Below are 15,447 nucleotides of genomic sequence, written 5' to 3' on the forward strand. Positions count from 1 at the left end.
AAGATTTGTCTCGCCTCGCTCCCAAGAGGCCTTTTTCCATTCAACATCCAAACACCACAGGTCTCCATCACTGGTTTTACTGAACTGCTAGCCCGGGAATGCACTATTGATTGGTAAATGAAGATTATGAATAAAGTTTCAAACAAAGAGGAATGATGTTGTTTTGTGGTTTGAAGTCATTTCAGTAACATTTTACTCATGGAGGTGAGTTTACTCATCATGGGGAGAAATACTCAGCCTGTAAAAACAGATTAAGAGCTTCTGAGAAAGTTTTCAAAGTTCATTCTTGACCTTGGAAACGGCTTTTAACAAAACAGTCTCACCTTAAGGTCCATTTAGTGTTTCCAAAGTCAATTATGAAATCAACTGTTTAGACAACATGGAAGAGACGTCTTTAAAGTGCTCAGAAAAAAAAAGTGGAAATTTGAACTTCTGTAATTGCATGAGAACTGAGCAAACTACATCTGCTGATGAAGATTATGTGATATGATCGAAAGCTCCAGAACAGCCACAACATGGACTTTAAGGTGAGACTGTTTAGACAACCCTGGTGATAACATTAGGGGTTATCTTGACTTGTAAAGTCTACAAACATGGAGTTTGAAAGATGCAAACAGTCAGGAAGTGTCTACTGAACAGAGGTGCATTGTGGTAAATGTAGGATCCAGATTTTATAAAGCCTGACTCCACCTACAGAATTAAAGTCAGGATATTTTGGCCTCTGCTGCATCGATTTTGACATTTTTTTCTTTAATCAGTCTTTTGCAAGTCCCCAAACTTTATGGAAGAATAAACTTGTCACAACCCGGCTTTAAAAGTGAGTTACACACAGAGCAAAGAGCAAACACTGAGAGGGAGTGAGATACATTTGCAGAATTGGTGTCATCCTTTAAATCACTTCTTAAAATTTATCTTTGTCATGTCACTGTTCGTTTTACTTTCCTTTCAATATGTTTTATCTTTTCTACTTGATCATTTCGCCCTTTTCATCTTATTTTATTCTATTACATTCTTTGTACTTTTCGCAGCCTGGTTTTATTTAATTGTATTATCTTGATTTTTCCATGTAAAGCACTTTGTAACTTTGTTTTTAAAAGTGCTTTATAAATAAAACATTTTTTAATCATTATTATATTATATAGACTCAGATGCTCCAGTCTACTGCATCACTGACAAGCTCTCAACTCTACTATCTAACTTCCTGACAGACAAAACTTCAAAGACAAAGAGTCAAGCCTGGGCCACCACAAAAACCCAAGACTTAAAAGTCAAAACTGTAGCAGTAGAGTCTGATTGTCCAGACTTAAAAAGCACTGGGTGCAACATTAGACTCTTGCCTGCCTGTTAAATTCTTCCAGGCTTCATGTGTCCAGATTGTAACACTGTTTTTTTTTCTACTTTCTAAATTTTGAGCCCAAGCTGAGGTAACACTGATGACATCATCACAGAAGACCTTATGCAACTGTTTGTACAGAAATAAACTGACTTTGACATATAAAACCAACAGAGTGCCCCTTTAAACATCCAACACAGTTTCTAAGAGGTCTGCGTCTTATTCTAAAAATCACTTCTCCACATTTATCATTACAAAAATACAGATTTAATCATCTTTGTGTCAAGTTGTTCTGTCCTTAAAATGGTTTGTGATGTCGGTCGTTTTGAAACAGTGTCACTTAATAGCTCAGATTCATTGAAATGTACTAAGTGCACAGATTTTTTTTAGTATCAAACTGAATTTGTGGTGTGATGCTTTCATAAAAGATTTAGTTTAAGACAAAGGGAGTCCTTCGAGAGATCTGGGGACACACCAGCTGGCAGCCAATCTGGTTAGTTGTTCATGCCTTCACTTCAAAATACACAAACACACTGTTAGCTCTCCCTCTCTGTCCATCTCTCATCCAACACTGCCACCACCTGAATGTATGTTCAAACTGTATGCGCACTGACAAGATCACTCCCTGAAACAAAGGAAAAAAATGAGAGAAATATGGTGAAAAACTGTTGAGGAGACAATGATGGGAAGGGCAGAGAAGGTGAGACACATGTGATGTGAGTCATCGCTGCTGTAAAGGACAACAGGCAGATATAAAAGGACAGGAAAGCACAGAGTGTCTTCTGTATTCACAGACAAAACACTCCTGTTGTGTGTGTGTGTGTGTGAGCTGTGAACCGGCCACGCGACGCTCAGCCTGCCGAATCCTCTCTGCTGGCTCTTCAACACCTCTCACCCTCTTCCTCACTTCATTTTCAGTCCCGTCATCCCCCTTTTTTTTCTCCCTTTTTTTTCCCTTTGTTGTTGCTTTTAATAGCATCACCATGGAAGTGAGGAGAGGTTGCTAGGTAACTGGCTGGCGTCTAGAAGGGTTTTTGATTGGCAGTCACACTGACAGACACAGCAGTGGAGTGTGTGAGGATTTCTGAGTGTGTGTTTGTGTCACCTGCATACACTGCATGTGTCCGGAGACGTCTTTGCACCCAAGGGTCGTACTGTGAGGTTAAAATTTAACACTTTGTTTGCCATTCTGAGGATTTCTTTCCTCTCTGACATCTTAAATTTAACTCAGTAGCTGTTTCTCTCTGCATGAAGGCACCTTCATCTGCCTTTTATGGTAATTGCAATGTCAGAGAGCGACTATGGGAATGCATTACGTGGAGAAAAACAGCAGACTTGGAAATGATATGACATCATAGGCCACAGTGGTGACATCTAGAGGATTTTATCTGCTACTGCGGTGCCCTTTGTTACTGCTGCTGCATGCATGTGACCCCCCCAGATCATGTTAATGGACGGATTCACATTTTTTAAGTCAGGACAGTCAGATGCCCATATGAGCACAGAAAGACCTATCTTTTAAACTGTTTCCTGAAAACAACAGTTGACCATCAGATATTACTGCACACAAAGAAAAGAAAATCGATGTAGCAGCGACACTGAAGCATCTTTCTTTGTTTTTTATTCGTCTCTCAGGGCAATCATTCATCACTTGTCACACTTATTCCTCATTTAACCCAGAAAAGTCACAAGTTGAGACTGGAGACAACATGGACGTTTCAGTCGTTTCCTTGGTTTTCCTGTTATATTAAACAAATATATACAGATATCCCAGGAAGAGCGTCATAACAATAATTAATCCTTTCCAATAATAACAATAAATTTAATAAATACTCAGTGTTCTTAACCACACGAGGAGAATGAGTCCGGGCTCATTCTTCTAACATGTATGGGATTGTCTTCATCCCATACAAATAATAACACACACGCATATTCACACATACACACACACACACACACACACACACACACACACACACACACACACACACACACACACACGCACACACACGCGCACACATGCTCACTTAGAGAAATTTGCACAGTCAAGTAAATACCATCTGCAGTTTAACCGTCCACTGTACGAAAACAACTCCGGAGATGAAAGTTGATTTGTCAGCTGTGACTAGAGCGCTTTGTGCCGAGTCCAATCGTCCGCAGAGAGACTAACTAGTTGCACAACATGGCTCCTAAAGTGCCACTGATGTTGAATACAGCAGGTGAGGGGAGGATATCCAAACAGTCCTAGACGAGCATGAGGTCGAAGTTGTTTTATGGAAATCAGGTAGCATTTTTTTTTCCTTCAACGTCTCCTTCTTTGTGTCCATCTCATGGATCCATCCAGAGTGCTACTGACTGCTAGTGAGGAATGTTTTCAATCGAAACATGAAAAAGACAAACGGATGCGTAGCGACTTGTGGACTTATTTTGAAGAAGTACTGCCTGTAGCGTACAGCGAACCATTCACACGTAAAATAACATGCACTGAAAAAGCACCGGCACGCAAAAATGAACCCATTTTGTTCAGTAATATATACACATTCACACAAAGAAAAAACACACCTGGTCTGCCAAACCAATAGAAAAAACTTTTTTTTTTTTTGCTAAGAGGTTACAGCAGGGATGGTGCAAGCACTGAGAAAATAAAACTCTGTTTTTACTGTACAAGGCTGAGGATAATAACCAGTCCACCAGTGCTGTGAGAAAAGGCTTTTTCCTGTCTCAGTCTTGGAGGGAAGAGGACGATGACCCCCATGCAGAGAGACAACACATGAGGATGAAGGCAGAGCTGATGTTTCACAAAGCTCTGACGAAGGAGAGTTTATGAGGGATGTTTGTGCACCGGCAGAACAAACGGCGTGCAAAATAAGAACAAGGACACTCTCTATTAAGGATTTCAAACAGTTTAAACAGCTCCTGTGCTTCTCAAGGAAACACTCCCAAAACAACAACCAATGTTCAGGTGTAATAGTGAATGAATATATTTGTGTGGTCTTTGGATAAGTGCGGTGAGATAAGTGGAATGAGGGCAGCTACACAGACAGGCAGAAGCACAGGCAGATGGATCGAAACGAACAGTTAGCAAAGTCAAAAAGTGGCTTCTTAGAGTACTTGAATGGCTTTTGAAGGTTGTGAGTCTTGAAGGAAATGAAGCCTGGGCGTGGTGCGCTGAGGAAGTGAATGAGGAGAAGGTAGCAATGGCTTCCTAAAGGTGAAAGTGGGTAAGGTAGGTGGGTGAGCACATTACAAGGCTTTTAAGAGGACTCGTGGACCCTCAGTGTCGTGCAGGTTAGTGAGAACTACAGGGGGAAGGCTTGCTTATTAGGACACTCGGTTGAAGGGCACACGAGAGGGATGGCTTCCAGTAAGTGCCTCCAAACAAACTTCAGTGAGTGCACTCGCTCGGCTCAGACATCAGTAGGCATTCCTCACTGTCTCCTAGTGTCATGGGAACAGGTTTGTATACAAAAACTTGGAAATGTTCACCGTCTGCTTCTCACTACGAGTACTGCTGTCCACACAGAGTGGCAGGCTGCAGCTGTCCACACAGAGGAACAGTGTGGTCCGAACTCTGGCCCTCCACGTCCATGTCCATCAGGTTTGGCCGCGCCGTGCTGGCGCTGCTGTCCCCGGATCCGAGAGGGCTGTCGCAGCTGCTGCCCGGCGAGTCGCTCAGGGTCCGGGAGAGAGAGCCCAGCTTCCAGGGGTCGGCTCTCATCCTCACAGGGGTGGGACGCGGCCGCGGGGCGAACTCGAGTGTCTTGGGTCTCTCCAGGGGGCTGATGAGGCAGAGAGGATCCGGGTCAGGGATCGGTGGTGCGGGGGCTTTACGCCGATGAGGGATTGGGAAGAGGGTGGAGGGGTCAGGGAGTCGAGGAATGTCCAGAGTGTCCTGCGTACCTGAATAATAAACGAGATAATGGCAAGAAAAGAAGAAAGTATTTAATTTCTGTAAGCTGTAAATTGATTGAAAACGCAGCATTTGGGTCACAGATCTTCATCAGGCATCAAACTCACAATATGAAACAAAAGCATCTTTGCAGAAGAGCCACAAGATGCAAAAAACAAACCAAAATGAGACAAACAATATATCTCAACAGAAATGGCCATCATGAAACGTCTGATGATAGTTTGGTATTTTCCTGAATTAAAAATAGTTTCCCACAAGCACTTAAACGCAGTAAATGGGAAGAGATTTGAAAGCAGTTCCTCCTCTCACCAGCATTATCATATGACATAACTTAAGGTCTCTCAAGAAAGAAGATGAGGAAGATCGTGTGATGTGTGATGAATGAAAGCTCCAGGACAGCTACTAATGCACCATGTGGCGAGATTTGTTTTGTCAGGTTTTCATAGGATGCTGCTGATTGGAAATCACTCTAAACTGAGAAAGTGAATTGTTTTCAATTGGCAAGAATATTGATTCTTTCATGTCTTTCAGATTATATTTCATTGTACTATATGTGATTGTTGTATGTAGACTGTGTGTGTTTGTGTATTCTCATGTTTACTTCTCATGTTTTACACTGCAACTTTGTTGAGGTCAACCTTGTAAAAGAGATAATGAATCTGAAGACATCTCCGTGTTAGATAAAGGTTAAAAAAATATAAAAACAAATATTGATGAATTCAATGACAGTTTGAGAAACATTCATGGTCCACAGAGAATGAATCTTCATATATTTTTCATCCTCTGCCACCAGGAGGTCAAAGTTTTCTCTTATCAAGTGAAATATATCAGCTGTACACTCTGTCTTGTTAGTAAATGGACTAAAAACAGTCATGTGTTCCTTTAACATAGCAAAAACCATCCATGATCTAAATCATTTATCTCTTACCTTTGTTAGCTGTGAAGCTTGGCACCCTGGGTGGAGGAGGCATGGGCATGCTTCCATCTGACGGCGTCCTGTGATGTCCCAGAGTTTGGGCTCGGGGCCGTATTGCTCCGTCTGACGGGGTGCGTCTGTGTCCCCTGTTCAGGGCCATGGCTGCAGACACGTGGGTGGGCGTGAGCGACTGGTTGGGCTCCTTCTTGAAGCTCTCCGCCCGCAGGTCCAACAGCGGGTTTAAGGAAGCGGCTGCTGGTGCCGCCGGTGTTTTGACCCCCATCATCGGGGTCAGTGGGTACTCGTCTGGGTCAGAGGGAAGGAGGGACTTTGTGGAGTTGCAGTCAGACAGAGAGGACAAAGAGAGGAGTGTGACAGAGGGAGAGGGGTCAAGGCAAGGGAGCGCTGAATCATGATGCCTGGAGAGGGAGAGGGAGAGGTTTCGGCTGGGCGGAGAGGTGCTGCGACGGAAACGTCCCGTCCGCTGGAACAGACCGTCCTTCTTCTTCCGCTGCTCTTCTCGGAGGTCCTGCTCATCCTGAAGCACCTGACAACAACATCGGGTCACATTAACATTCTGTTTGAGCACAGAGTAGTAAATTTATTCATAAAATCAGCTGAAAAACATTGCAACAGTGAAACATTAAGGCTGGTGTAATTTGAACTGAAATTATCTGCTACTTTTAAAAAATATGCTACATTATTTCTTTGATTTTCACTTCCTCATCCCACAAAAGCAACAACAACAAAGGATCACTTTACTTTCATTGATCTTCTCACAGTACCCACTTTAAGACTGAGACTTGTTTGCCTCCACAACAGACGTAAATCGTCGGTCCATGCTGACTCAGCAGCATCCTGCATTTCCTGCAGATCATTTGGCAGCTCATTCAAACATCCTGTTCTAGCTCAGCTCAAAGAAGGTGATCTTTTAGATTGAGATCTGGAGACTGTGAAGGTGATTTGAGTTACGTCACTGATGTGTTTCTGGTAGCATTATGACAAAGCCTTTGGGACATAGTGTGTTGTTATGTTGGGAATACACCTGCTCAGCAACAATATTTTGGTTTGAACCATTTACATTTGGTTATAAGGAAGGTTATAAGCCAAGAAAAACATTAGCAGCTTGACTCTAAGCAGGACTTACTTCACCTGCAGTCTGTGGAAATAGGCCAAGTAGCTAATAAAGTGATTAAAGAAAGTACAAATGACTGTACTGTATTTTAACACAATTTAAAATGCTATTATCCTGTAAGGCATGTTTAGAAACAAATTAAAAACAATAAAATCTCACATACAGCATATAATATAAATTGGTCATGAAATTCATACAGTCAATCTAATGATTGAAATACTGTGTCCTTGTCCTGTAATTCAATATGTGACAGAAAACTGTTTTTATTTTCCTTTTGTGGCAGTTTATGATTCTGTATGTTTTAATGGTGCGTTGATTATTGAACTGATGCTGATGACAACTTGACTCTGTCACAGTTTATGAGCAATGTCTTGTTTGGTGATAAAGATGCGGTTTGTTTAATTTTGGTGCTGAAATAGTCGATTGCTTTGTTTGCTTATTCAGTCTAGATAAATATTTCTATTATTAGCAGCAGCAAGATTTGTGTGCAGATTTGATTATATCAGTAATATTTTTAGTCTACTGTTTAAATGTGTCATTCTGGCTGAAGGGTCATACTAACGTGCATTTGCCACCTTCCTTGTAGAGATTCAGGAAACACAAGTACAGTAAAACATTGCTTATCTTCTTCTTCTATCCTAAAGCTTTCCTAATAAAGTAAAATTTTTACAAAAATCATTTAAAACTCTTGTTTACGAGTCAAACAAAACAAATTAGCTCACTGGATTAGCTTTTGTAGCTAACTGCACAGAGGTCTTAGCTGCTTGTTAGCCAACTACCTATTCATCTACAGTGATTAAAAAGAACATTCACTTATTGTTTGATAAACTCTTATAGCATAATTTATTAGTAATGACAGCCACAACAATGAGATGAAGACCTACAGTAGGTTGAAAAATACTGTAATTTTTCCTTTTAAATTCAAAATTTAAAGGTGCAGTGTGTAGAATTTAGTGGCAACTAGCAGAAATTGGTAGAAATGGGGTATAATATTCATAAGTATGTTTTAATTAGTATATAATCCCATGAAAATAAGAGTTGTTGCATTTCGTTACTTTAGAATGAGCCCTTTATATCTACACAGGAAGTGGGTCCCCTTGCACAGAGGCTGTCATGTTGCACCGTCATGTTTCTACAGTAGCCCGGAACGGACAAACCAAACACTGGCCCTAGAGAGGGCCTTTCACATTTGTGAGTTTCACAGCCACCACGTGTTCTCCTACATGCTTGGAAGGGGAGCGTGAGGTGAAGGGTATTCATTTGGTTGCAGTCTGCAACCCCACTGCTAGATGCCACTAAATCCTACACACTGCACCTTTGAGGTAAAACTGAAGGTTTATAATTGAAAGCCCATGCAATTACGGGATGTTTTGTTTTGTCCTTCTGTTCATTCACAGTTTTTCTTACCTGCATTTTCCCCAGCTGCAGCAGGTCTTGTCCAAGAGCCACAGACGCAAGCAGCGAGGCACAACCCAACAACAACACGTCACTCTTCTTCCTCTGGCTGCAGCGACGGAGCGAGTCCTGGTAGCTCATCCCTGTCCCCAGGCCTCCAGGCCCCTGACAGGAGCTTGTGTTAGACACCCCAACAGCAGGCATTGTGTTGGGCCCCAGACTGCTCCACAAGGACCCTGAGTCCTCAACAGCCCCATTACTGCTGGTCTCTGAGGGCAGCAGGGACCCTGGTGACTCCTCAAACTCACAGCACTCCTCTGTTAGAGACAAAACAGAGGAGAAAATGGGTGAGATGAGGATGATATTTGGGTGTGTGGTGCTAACTAGCTCCCCAGTGAAAGATCCAGACTCACCCATTTCATTGAGGCTGGAGAAACCAGCTGTCATGGGTGCATGTTTGGGGGACTTGCCCAGGTTTGGTGCACTGGACGACCAAACTTTAGATCCCTCACCCAGAGATTTCAGTCTGCAAACAGAGATACAGTATAATGCATTAAAACCAATTAGTCAGTAGAATCAGAATCAAACTTTAAATAATAACTACATGTGTACAAGGAATTTGTTTTGGTGCATTAAAATTAAGAAATAAGATAGAAATAATATAGAAAAATAAGATTAGATACCTGAAGAAGAGAGAAAAGTAATTAGTAAAATAAATATAACATATATAAATATACATTGTGTGCAGCAATACCAGTAATGTTGCCAGATAAGTCCAGTGCAATCAGCTGTTTAGATGAACCACCAACCAAATCAATTTCTAAATAATAATAATAATAATAATAATAACAACAACAACAACAACAACAACAACAACAACAACAACAACAACAACAACAACAATAATAATAATAATAGTATAATATAGTTAAGTTAGCAAGTGCTACAAACTAACTTTTTTCAGATAGAAGTTAAGGATTTGAAGTTTCATGTCAGTAATCGTACACAACATTGATTTCTTTCCACCAGATTTCCAGAGGTAATTGCTCTGCTTGTGGCTGGTCCACACACTGAGATGAGATATTGATTGAAAGGTTCTGTTTCTGTTTCTATGTGTTGTGACCAATAATTTGTCCACAAAAATATGAGAGAAAAGGGAGTTTTTCCTTGTCTGTGATAACAGTTATGTCAGCGGGTGAACAGAAAACGAGCCCCATGATCCAGTTTTGGTCACTGCAGTTTTATCGGGTACATTGTGTTTTGTGATATTTAACCTCCTTTTAGAACATACTACCATATTGTCAGAAATAACTGATTAAAATCTACATACATTGAGATGTATATAGATCTATCTTTCTTTCTTTCTTTTATATTTACTTTCTGATGTGGGTGGATTTCTAACAACAAATGTTGGAAATCACACCTGCTATAAATTAGCTGATCAGCAAATGAAACAGACAAATAGATTCTGTATCAAATCACTTAAAGTTTGTGTGTGTTTTTTAAATGTTAAATGTTAAATGTCAACAGCGTAACTTTGGGCCGGTGAAGTATGCTAAACCCCAAGAGTGAGAGTGGGTCAAATGCCAAAAGTATAATTTAACTTAATGACTATTCCAGTTTATCTTGAGAAGATTCTGTCATTATTTCCCCTGAATCATTTCTGTAACATCTCACAAAATAATCTACAGGTTTAATACTAGTAGGTAAAATTTTCTAACCAAAGAATACTGTCAATCACTAGTTCTCACTTGCTTTCATCAGTTAAAATTAATTTTACATCCATAACTGGTAGATCAACAAACTGTGCACATACTTCTCCTCCCCACCGACTCTCTCTCTCTGGTGGGTGGAGCTCGGTCCCCAGGTGCGTCCTTTCTTTTTGCTGGCTGACAGGTCTTCCTTCTTGCACACAGCGCTGCGACCCCACGTCTTACTGCCATCACTCGGTGTCACTGTCAGACAGAACAAACAATATATAAGTATTAAGAAATCCATGTTACATTCCTGCTGTATCTCCTCACTTTGACTTTTTGATTGTTTGCACTCACATCTGATGGCTCTGAGGCGGGGGATGACCCCCGGGCTGGCGGGCGGGGTGGTGCTCTCGCTCCCCTGGGTCTTCCTCTTGTCCACGCTGGGAGATGCCTGAACTGTGATCTTATGCTCGAAGCCTGCAGGAGAGAAGAGGAGAGAAAATGTGCCAGAGTTTCTACAGAAATCATTTATCACTGGTCAAGAATTTTCATAACTTCAGGAAAGGCGCTTCTCTCTAATATAACATGCAACCATTATACAAACCATGATATGTTAGAGAATAAACAGATATAAAATATAAACACCAACATAACATATACAGTAAATTTCCTATATACATTTCTGGAGATTAAGAAACTAGTCTGAAACAATTAGTCTATTAATCAGTAGGCTGACGAACAAAAAATAGTTCATGTCATTTATCAAGTAAAAGTATCAAACATTTGCTTGTAAGAACTTCAGAAATACGCAGTATTTCTAAAATGTGTTTATGGTTTTAATAAAATAGTGTGTCTTGCAGTGGTGGAAAATAACTACGTACATTTACTCAAGTACTGTACTTAAGTACAATTTTGAAGTACTTTTACTTTACTTGAGTATTTCTATTTTATACTACTTTATACTTCCACTCCACCACATTTCAGAGGGAAATATTGTACTTTCTACTCCACTACATTTATTTAACAGCTAGTTACTTTTCAGATGAAGATCTGACATAATGGATAATATAACAAGCTTTTAAAATACAACACAATGTTAAAGATGTAAACAGTGGTTTCCAACATCTTTGGCTTTTGATGTCTTACAAAAAGCAGTGTGTAGTCGGAGTCACATTTCAGATGTCTGTGAGTTGTTAACAGCTCCATCAAATAGTGATTTTTCCCTTTAAACTTCTCACATGCTTTCATTTCAATAAATGTTCAAATTATCCAATATTTCACCAAAGATTAGAGAAAAAGTCCAAAAACTGAAAACAGATTTCAGATCAGATCAGAACTTTGTTTTTTCTTCTTTCCTCTCCCATTAATCATCTCACGACCCCTCTGAGGGAACCACTGGATTAAACCAGCTAATTGTATATAAAGAAGTTCGAACTAGCTCCACCTCCAGCAGCTACAACAGTAACATGCTGCTTACACACTGATGCTTCAGTATTAATTAATCTAATGATGTCATATATAATAATATATCAGTCAGAGGGATGACATGAGTATTTTTACTTTAATACTGTAAGTACATTTTGATTCTTATGTACTTTTGACATTTTGAGGAGAGGATGACCACACATTAAGCTACAATCATTTTATTATATCACCAACTTTTCAACAACACTTGGGTCTCTGGTCAAAACGTCTTCAAAATCAAAGAAAATGAAAGTTTGACTTATTTACTGTTGTCTCATCTCTTAGAGCAGTCAAAGTCCTAAATTTCCAGACTGGAAAAAACACAATGTCGCAACTAATGGCTTTAAACTGGGAGCTTGACCAGTTTTGTGCAGCTGATTCATGATTAAAACAACCTGACTGCAGTTGTTTCTTTCACCCACCAGAGGGCAGACTGATGCAGTTGCTGTCTCTGCCCAGCTTAAGCAGTCTGCTCTTCTTGAAGTGGCCCTTTCTTTTCTTGACGCTGGGTTTCTCCTGGTACATCTGGTGGATGATGATGTTCAGCTCTCTCTCCACGATGTCGATCTCTCTCTCCGCCAGCTCCTGCTCCCTCCTCCTCAGCTGCTCCTCCTGCTCCCTCTGCTCCTCGGCTGCTCGGGCCAACGCCTCCTCCCAAGATCTCAGCTCCTGCAGAGAGGAAGAAGAGAGGTTGTTAACGTAGCAGCACCTCTCCTAACACCTCTTTGGGAAAAAAGGCTTGTTGCTAAGGTAATTCCAATTTGCAGAAACACCTCAGATAGATGTGACATGGTGAGATCCTTCCTACCATCTATAAGAAATGTCACTTTTTCCCCTAAAAGCAAAAAAAAACCTCTGCTGAAACACAGATGAAAGTCCTGAGAATTACATCTACCATCTTCTTAACACTTCTTTTAACTCCAAAAATAAATATTCTGTAGACTGAAACCGAACATTTTATTAAGTTGAAGTCTTTTACTGGCCAAAAACTGTAAAATATAATAGATATGTGTAACATTCAATCTAACTATGTGATGCCTCTCCAGAGAAAAAGTAACCTCACCAGCACCTGTGAACATGTTCTCTGAGTTCTCACCTTTTCTTTGGCCCGCAGCTCGTCAAACATCTGCTGGATCTCCAGCCTCCAGTCCTCTTGTAAGGAGTGGAAAGACTCCAGGGGCATCTGGAACATGGCCGACTGCTCGATGGCCAGCAGTCGCCTCAGGATGCTGGTGAACGAGGGCCTGCTGTGGGGGTTTGGGCTCCAGCACTCTGAGGGAGAAGAGACGAGAGGGAAAGACGCTCGAGTGACTTTTTGAATTACAGAAACATGATAGTGTTATGTATTATGATTTATATAGCCAGCTAGAGGTTATACTACTACTATAGTATGTGTAGTACATATGATGGAGTTCAGCTCCATTTCTTTATTTAAAGTTCCCGTATCTCTCATTTATATCACATATTTTACAGTTTTATCACAGTTTATATAATATAATGTGGTTGTAAGCAGATATAAGTGTTTATTATTGTATTTGTCAACAACTATAACTCCTCCTGATGGCAACCATATGTGAAGCTGGTGTATAAACAGGTAATAAATAATAATATAGTAAAACACAGTTGTAATGATATAAAATATGTTTTCAAAGGAGAAGTTATAATTGTTGACACATACTGTACATTAATAGACACTTGTAAATGTCCTTATATCTGCTTATAAATGCTGAATAAAGGTGCTTTAAGTAAAGTGTTAGTGATGAAATGTATATTTTTTTTGTTATTGTGCAACAAAAGAAGCTTTTTCCTGGAACATCTGACTTCACTATAGCTGTGTTTTTATTTATAAGACAAGCTTCTTCTCTCCTGCTGTGGCTTCTGTTATATTATCCAGATATATGGCGCGTGCCGGTTTCCAAGTTTTATGGCTCACATTAAGCTGCATACAAAGACGTACTCCATGTATATTGTACAGTTTCAGCTGACAGACCAGGTCCCTCTTGCTCAAAGGATAAGGCGTTTTTCTTATTGTCAACAAATGACATGAAAAAAAAGGTAATGTTTTATTTTACAGGTCCTTAATTTCAAAATATTTACTTAATAATTTTTAGGTCCCTTCCTGTAAATGATAGGTGTTCAACTGGTACACTCCCGTTAACTGCTATTACAACCTGGAGATTCTTTTAGTCGGTACACAGCAGGTCAGCTGATGTCTGCAGGCAACTATTCAACATATATTAACAACGAGGTTCAGTTGAATATTTAACTGAGTTTAAACTGAGCTTTTGTTTTAAAGAAATGAGTCATTTCTCTATAATTAATACCAAATTACACTGTTCTTTTCAGAAAAATTAAGGAGCTGTAAAATAAAGCATTACCAGAAAAAAGAAAAGAAAAAGAAAACAAAATAAAAACTTTCCTTATAGACCTCGCAAGTATCTCATTAGCACAAAGTCCACTGGTTCTTACTGAGCATCTAAATCTTTAAAAAACACATCACAAATACATACTTTCCTAAAACAGCTGGGTACTTTACTCAAACAGGAGTTAATAGTTCATTTGTTGGGGACTATTTTCAGCGGCGGATTAATACACATTTGGCATTTATGGCATCTAGGATCCACTTGAAATAAACAACAGTGCCCATGTTCATCGTAACAAAGGAACATATCACCCAGTGCAACAGTGTGGCTTGATGATGTGTTGTTACATGTCACGGTAGGAAAAACTCAGTGTAAATAATAAAATGAATGACTGGTTTCTCAATATAAAATAAAGACGACTGAACCATGAATTGATGGTCTGATTTTTTTTTTTTTTTTTTTGGCAGTAGGAGAGGAAACGGGAAGAGGAAGAGAGCAAGACGGCACAGCATATGGCAACAATCATGAGCCAAACCCCGAGTGACAGTGTTGCAGAAACATGATGCACACCTACGGTTTACATGCTGAGCACAGACTGATCAGTACCGTCTATCCAACATCTACTGTAAGTCTTTATCAACACGGTAAAACATTATAAGAGCACAGACAGAGTGTCGTTTCACAGCCTAAAAACATTTTTCCTACCAGGTAACATTTGTTTATTTATTAGATAATATAAATTAGCATTAAGAGTATGTGGAGTGTATGTGCAGTTGCAGAGAGAGATGAAGATGAAGGTGAGATGATGACAGGAGTAAACAGAGTGTAGAGAGCAGCAAGGCATGACAAAGGAGAGATTAACGGATGAACATGGATAAGATGAAGTGGACTGAGAGGGGGATGAGGAGGAAAAGAGCTTTAGAAGCAGAGTGGGAGGGAGGTGGCTGAAGTTTGCTGCTGGGCTGACAGTTTGAGAAACAGCTCCCTCTGGCCTGGAGCTTAACCGTACGCATCAAAAAAAACAGCTTGGGAATAAGCACATTAAGGCTCTTTGGATATAAGGCAGGTGTGTTTAAAAGGAGATGACCTGAAGAGTGAAACAAGAGGCGGTTAATACGCTACCACCGCGAATAGAGTGGTGCCAGGATTATTTGCAAGGTGAAAAGGAGAAATGTGTCCCAGGGGGAGCTCGAGGATATATAAAAAGCAACTTAAGGAAACTGTTCAGACAGTC

The 15,447-nt window shown here is 40.2% G+C and overlaps 1 protein-coding gene across 1 annotated transcript in view; it reads right to left on the reverse strand.

Moving 5' to 3' along the window:
* Positions 1-2,937: 2,937 nt before the first annotated feature.
* map3k10 (mitogen-activated protein kinase kinase kinase 10) overlaps positions 2,938-15,447 on the reverse strand; it is a 38,232-nt gene continuing 25,722 nt past the window's right edge. Inside the window, exons 4-11 of the mRNA XM_044355119.1 lie at positions 12,947-13,122; positions 12,273-12,519; positions 10,741-10,863; positions 10,506-10,644; positions 9,103-9,215; positions 8,702-9,006; positions 6,172-6,706; positions 2,938-5,233 (exon numbers count right to left, since the gene is read on the reverse strand). Of these exons, the coding sequence (XP_044211054.1) occupies positions 4,833-5,233; positions 6,172-6,706; positions 8,702-9,006; positions 9,103-9,215; positions 10,506-10,644; positions 10,741-10,863; positions 12,273-12,519; positions 12,947-13,122 (2,039 nt within the window). The 3' untranslated portion in view covers positions 2,938-4,832. The remainder of the gene's footprint in view (positions 5,234-6,171; positions 6,707-8,701; positions 9,007-9,102; positions 9,216-10,505; positions 10,645-10,740; positions 10,864-12,272; positions 12,520-12,946; positions 13,123-15,447) is intronic.

Source organism: Thunnus albacares, chromosome 6 (assembly GCF_914725855.1).
Source record: "Thunnus albacares chromosome 6, fThuAlb1.1, whole genome shotgun sequence".
NCBI lineage: Eukaryota > Metazoa > Chordata > Actinopteri > Scombriformes > Scombridae > Thunnus > Thunnus albacares.